The 6,568-nt window shown below is 33.7% G+C and overlaps 1 protein-coding gene across 3 annotated transcripts; it reads right to left on the reverse strand.

Annotated features, from left to right (window-relative positions):
- Nucleotides 1-3,926: 3,926 nt before the first annotated feature.
- LOC139809813 (spectrin alpha chain-like) lies at nucleotides 3,927-5,891 on the reverse strand. 3 transcript variants are annotated; one of them, XM_071773029.1, is made up of 5 exons: nucleotides 5,746-5,891; nucleotides 5,463-5,617; nucleotides 4,828-5,302; nucleotides 4,578-4,744; nucleotides 3,927-4,470 (listed from the first exon to the last, which is right to left on the reverse strand). In XM_071773029.1, the coding sequence occupies exons 3-5, from the start codon at nucleotides 5,126-5,128 to the stop codon at nucleotides 4,342-4,344; spliced, it is 597 nt and encodes a 198-aa protein (XP_071629130.1). In that variant the 5' UTR covers nucleotides 5,129-5,302; nucleotides 5,463-5,617; nucleotides 5,746-5,891; the 3' UTR covers nucleotides 3,927-4,341. The 3 variants fall into 3 exon arrangements, with proteins under 3 accessions (XP_071629130.1, XP_071629128.1, XP_071629129.1); XM_071773027.1 differs by having other exon boundaries at nucleotides 4,828-4,954; nucleotides 5,463-5,877; XM_071773028.1 differs by having other exon boundaries at nucleotides 5,463-5,877.
- Between the last annotated feature and the right edge of the window lie 677 nt (nucleotides 5,892-6,568).

Here is a 6,568-nt window from a genome sequence, read left to right on the forward strand (position 1 = left end):
AAGCTATTAAATTTCTAATTACATAAAAGTTACGACTGAATAAGTTCAATAAAATATTTATCAAAAAATATACAAAATTAAGACTGTAATGTTTTTTAGGCGTTTCATACTTATACTCATACGTGACAGAAACTGGAGTATGACGTTTGGTAATTATAAGAAATAGGTTGCAATGCATATTAGTGTTTATACGGAGCTACTCCTGTTCGCAAACGTAACAAAGTATTTTTAGCAGCGTTGGACGATTGCGCGAGAACAAAGTAATCTACATCTACACAAGACATTAGAAATAAAGAAAAGGCATGCATATATATATATATTTTTATAATCTACATTAAAGTTAATAAATAACGTGTCTTAATAAATTATAAACAAATTTTAATGAAGATAGAAATAAACGAATTATTTTTGGTTAGCATTTAATTTAATATCATGGCTTAAAGATATTTGATTTAATAAGAAATGTTTAAACTTACATATGTTATATAAAAGGCTTCTTATATATTCTTATTAATAATCTTATTAAACTTTAATATCAACAATCAATGCTTTACATTTTAATAAGAAAAACATTTTTGTAACAATAAATTAATCAATTTTAATGCAAGTAATTAGCATATACGATAGTGTATATTGAGATTATGCTACGCTTATATACCATTATCTCTCTTATTTTTGTTATAAGTACTCTTAAATTTAACACAAAATACTAAAAACATCGCTTATATCAGGTAGGTATAAAATAATCCAGATGTTTAAAATCACTTTTGATTGCTTACAATCTGAAGTGAATAAAAACATAATCAGCTAAGCAGTGCGTAAAAAAAAACTGCGAAAGTAAGTAAAAAAGTAAAAAAAGTCATGTGGTCAGACTCGAATTATGTGACCCATGTTTGGAATATCGCTTACGACGGACCGTATCGTGAGAAAGACATAGAGCAGCTTCCTTTGTTTAAACGATATCACATAAATACAGCGTGCAAAAGCGCTAAACATCCATTATTCTCGGAACTGTAAAACGCCAGGGCGTCATCTTGGCAAGCCTCGTACTCGAGAAGCCCGTTGTTCTCGGAGCAGTGACATATAACGCGCCGTCTACGCGCGCGTACACACATATACACAATACATATGGAATCATGATGCTACTCCGCAATGAATGTACAGAAGATATTAAATGTAAATAGCGCGTATAATAAAACAAAAAAGCAAGTGAAAAATTCCGACATTTTTTTATTAGAAGAAATCTTTGAATTGGCTTTACAGAATTGCAAAATTCTTTTACAGAATTAAAGTATGCACAAAAATCTAGTGCACACACGATTTCACATCAGAAAAAAAAAAATAAAATTTTGGGCACATAAAGCTGTCACCTGACGACAATATTCGTTTAAACAAAAATACTGCAGTTTATATATACAAAATGATACTCAATTGCACTACGGACAACATGTAGGAACAATATCGTGCAAATAGAACTAAGATTCAAAGCTTAGAAAAAAAAGATTTTCTCTAATAAAGTTTTATTGAGCAGAGGCACATGCAGGTTGATAGGATAACCAGTATATTAGGATAAGCACGTGTAGCGAGAGATGGCGCAGCAATCGGACAAGGACAGATATACCTATAGTTAGACAAGGATATAGATATAGGCCAATAACATAGTAAACATAACCCTACGGGGATATGCAATAAATTACGAATTTTACAAACATAGAAAACATAATTAGAAATGTTGACATTATCGAGATCGAGGAAGTTCGGCCTTCGCTATAGGATCCCCTTAAATAGGGAATTAATTAATTTATAAAAATTAAAGAATGAACCAGTCGTATTATTTTTTTTACATAATTTAAAAAATAAAAATTAAATTAAAAACTAGTTTGTAAAACACAGATTTATGACGCTATAAAATAAAAACTATAAAAGCTATAAAGAAAAACAGAGAAATTATCTTTTATTTAAAAAATTACATTAATAATATTTTAAAACCTAAAGAAGAGCTAATAGAATGTTTTTTAATATTTCAAAGAGATGTTTCGATATTTGTGCTGTAAAAAAATATTAACAATCGTAAAGGTAATTAATAATAAAAATTTTAATTTTTTAAATTTACACACAATGGAGCTTTATGATAAATATGGCAAGAAAGAGAGAATCAGATAAGGAAAGAATGAAATAGAGATTTATTTCATGCAATTTTCGATTACATCAATCGTGCTCCAATTTGGGTTTAACGGCGATCAACAGCTTCTATGCTTGTGTCGCGTTTCTATCCCTACTTTCGCGTACGCCTGTGCACTGAACGATGTTATGTAAACCTCTGTCTTGAACGTGCAAATGCGCGTGGTCGATCACAATATATACATGTTTAACCCATGTTTAAACTCATGGACACATACACAATGATACATATCGTGCTTCACTCATTAATTCAATTTTCAAAAATTCTATTTAACAATTTCTGATATACAATAGAACTATGTAATTGATATCTTCCTTTTTACGAAATAAGGCAAATCTTAATTTTTAACTTCTTTTGTTTATACTTTATTATAAACCAGAAATCAAAGCTAAAAATTAAGAAGATGTGTGCCTACCTCCAAACTCTTTGAAAAAAATTTGTAAAATAGCATCATAATTAATTGTTTTTATGAAAAATAAGTACTGTCTTTAGTAATATTAATTTTTACTAAACATTATGTCGTCTGCTTCAATCTTATTTTTGATGTAGATGAACAAATTTTACAAATAAAGTTTTTTATGAAAAAATTGCTCCTGTCAACAGCTGAGACTCAAAAATCTTTTTTATTTTATCAAAAGAAGGATTATGTCTAGTCATTTCTTTTTTCTCACAAGAATGCAAAGTGACACATCAGATATCGCTGCACCGGCAACAAGGTTGCTTCTGTTATTGAAAATGTAACCGCGATAAAGATACAAAATATTTAAAATAAAATTGTTTGCAGTCCAATTATTTATTTTGAGTGTAAAAGTGTAAAAGTTATCGCGCAAATTGCAAAAATATATGATGTCAGCGACTGTTTTTATTGCAATAACGAGTCTTAAGTAGATCGAGGAAAAAAAACAAAGTAGATACGAGACCAGAAATTGTTTTTTAGATAAGCGTATATGTATATAAGCAGAAACATTGTACTACGTTTATATAAAATATTTACCACGCTGATAAAAGCATGAAAGATTAAATCAAAATCCTATAATCGTGGGCCGTTTCTCGATGCAAATCTTCACATTGATATCATAATAATCTGCAAAAACCTTACAATCAAGAAATCATAAAATAAGATTTTTACATGAGATTTACAAATTAACCTTTTACAAATTTTAAATATAATCAAGAGACACGGTAGTGTCTCGCGCCCACGGTCGTATACACAGGTCTGGAAACGAAGGTGGTGGGGATGGTTCGCTTAGCGTGTGAGAAATTTATTTGGCTTGTGGCCACAAGGGCTGCGCTGCGTGTTATGGTCCTGGTTCGCATAGCGCAAGCGCCCTGCGCATCGGCCATTAGAGCAGAAGTGTCCACTTTGAGAACCGATTTTAACCAACGATTAAGACGAGCTTTATTTTCGTCTTCCATTAGCGCGTACGTCTGTGGGGTCGCGCCTATTATTTTTGTACCTCCGCATTTACATTATAATGAATTATACATTACTATACTTTATTCAAAATGGCTAGAGACTTTTTAACATCCTGGAAAGTGTACCGTGCTGAACAAATAATTCAAGAGAAGTCTCAAATAGTTGTAAATTCAGTTGCTCAATAAAATGCAACGTGATTTATGCAATATTTATTTCATATTATTTTCCATATATGCTTACTAAATAAGATAAAAGAAAAAATATTGTAATTACCTATAAGAAAATTTACGCAATCTCATACGCAAGAATTAAAAAATACGCCATATATGTGTTTTATAGATTTATTGAATAAAATTTAATATAATATATTAAATGCATTTATTTCGAAGAACAACGTGAAAGAGTTTCAAAGAACTAGTTAATATAGAATTTTATATTTTAAAGTTTAGGATTTGAAGATTAAATAATGCGATATATCAAAAGCATATAAGAATATATACGTTAGGAAAAGCATTCTAACATACACAACACAAATATATTCTTTATATATATTCTCTATCAACCAGTTTAGAAGAAAATCTCAATTTCTGTAAATGCTCTAGATAACTCTAGTGATTAATAGATATATCAATCAACCATAGTTTTTAAAGATAAACATAGCAGCGCTCTGTGCTCTTTATGCAATTATAGTTTAATAAACTTGGAAAAATAATATAATATGCATATGTATGTGAATTCATAATTAATTCTGGAAAAGAGTACGCGTAAATTCTATATAATCCAACGCAGCTGTTATCGGTCGTTCCGACTTGGGATCTACATAAGGTTTCATACGGGCAACGCAATAATCGGCCATCTCCTTTGTGAGGTTCTGAAAAAGAAAAAAAAACGATTAACGAATATAAATTGCATTCTTCGTGATTGTAGGAACATTGTAACTTATATTTCTGAATATTCAATAGTATTTGCAATACTTACAGCATATAATTCCTCCTTTGTGACGTACGGCCGATCTGCTGCAGTGATTGCTCGGAAAGCGTTCTCTATTTCCTCCGAGCTCTGCACGTTCTCCGTTTCCTTGCTGATCATAAACGCCATGTATTCTTGCAGCGATACATAGCTGTCTCTATTAGGATCCACGATGTCTGCGAATAATAATATCGTGTTAAAAATAAATGGTTCGAAATAATGTAACCGGAAATAACACAAGAATTAAAATCAACAAAACCTAATATGTTCTCGAATTCCGGATCGGGCTGTCCTTCTTCCATCATAGGAAAGTCATAGCCCAAAGCTCTCAGGCACGATTTAAATTCTTGATGATTCAGACGGCCACTCTTGTCCTTGTCAAAGTGCTTGAACATCATGGAGAATTCCTTTAGTGCGTCTTCAGATACACCGGACTGGTTTCTCGCTTGAATCTGCTGTTCTAAATTGTGTTGCATGCACATTCCTAACTGATCCCATTGTTGTGCCAATCCTACGGTACTGTGTTCTGTGTAATTGTACGAAAGAAGGCTTTTTCTCATTGCAAGATTCGTCGACCGTTGTATTCATCGAGGGCTCGTCCAAAGAGAAATAATTATGCTCTGCACTGATGCAATTGAACAATCCCTAGCAGTGGCGATATTTTCTACCTTTCTCTGACAGTCAAATTTTGAAGGAACAGCCAACGGATGGAGTCGAGTGCGCATGTAAGGAGCCTTCAATAAACATGCAATGAAGTAACAAAATCATTTGAAAGTTAACCCAGCAAGAACGAATCAAAATATTTACTTATGTAAATAGTCACGCAAGTCAATTTGTATATATAATTATAATATAATTAAAACATAGAAAAAATGTAATTATCATTAAACTTACTTCGGCGATAATCCGATCATTATCGTATTTCACCCATTTCTTGAGGATGTGATGTTCTTCGAAATGCTTCTCGCAAACGAATTGCGACGGCTTCAGATCAACAATGCCCGGAATCGCAGCAATCCATTTTTTACATTGTTCAATATTTGACGGCACTTTAAACAACGAACATTTCTTTGCTGAATAATTTCGCGATTTGCACATTGGCACCGCGCACGATTTAGTCATTATATCGCACAGTATCACACAATCGCACGTGGTATTAATGATATTAAACACGCACGATCCGCCGAACAACAGAACCGACGAGGAGTGGAGCTTTCCGCGCTTCATCGACGATCAACGATGGCCCTGGCTTTACCAGGCTTTACTAGCAGGAGCGAGGAGCGAGCAGGTTAGGTTAGGTTATTCACGCGCTTCATTTTAACCAGGTACCATAACCAAAAGCGACGCGTAGTGGCGGCCAGAGACATAAAATTTTACAACTCTAAGCGGACTACCCCCACCACTGAAATTTGACTTGGTTTCCAGACCTGTGTATACGACCGTGCTCGCGCCAAGTACACGCGGAGCGAGACCGACCGTGACTCTTTTACGCGACGCGACGGGTTGCGAGTACCCGAGATGTTGAGATCTCGATAACGAGTGAACGGATCAAGTTCTAAGTAGGCTTGATCGATAGCTTGGGGTCCAATTAGGGGGGGGTTTCTCTCATAATATTCCGCTACGTGCCCTACGAGCGGAGATATTGCGACGCAAAGTCCAAATGGGAAAATTTATTTTTAAGATACTTCTTCTTCTACTTCTAACGCCGACTTATATGATGACGTCATAATCAGAAACGTCACTTTCACTTTTTCGACGCTGGCGGCGCAGGTATCGCCAGTTTCGATATCGCGCGCGTATTTCGAAATTAGGTCGATAGACTTATCGGTCAGGAGGAAGATTTCTATTTAGGTAAATTAGGTAATATATAATATATATTGAGTCAACGGAAAAGAAGGTTCTCTACGCTTGGCAGAAAGTGCCGCTAGGGAATTTTTAAGTCGATTCTTATGAATCAAGCTTGATATAATATATATTGAGTCAACGGAAAAGAAGGTTCT

This window comes from Temnothorax longispinosus, chromosome 3 (genome assembly GCF_030848805.1).
Source record: "Temnothorax longispinosus isolate EJ_2023e chromosome 3, Tlon_JGU_v1, whole genome shotgun sequence".
Classification (NCBI taxonomy): Eukaryota; Metazoa; Arthropoda; class Insecta; order Hymenoptera; family Formicidae; genus Temnothorax; species Temnothorax longispinosus.

What these genes read in the sequence shown, in the direction of transcription:
- LOC139809813 (XM_071773027.1), bottom strand. Translation starts at nt 5,795, where the DNA reads ATGAAGCGCGGAAAGCTCCACTCCTCGTCGGTTCTGTTGTTCGGCGGA. An exon ending in GGAATTCGAGAACATATTAG is followed by an intron (nt 4,745 to 4,827) that starts GTTTTGTTGATT and finishes TATTATTCGCAG; the next exon opens with ACATCGTGGATCCTAATAGA. An exon ending in CAAAGGAGGAATTATATGCT is followed by an intron (nt 4,471 to 4,577) that starts GTAAGTATTGCA and finishes TTTCTTTTTCAG; the next exon opens with AACCTCACAAAGGAGATGGC.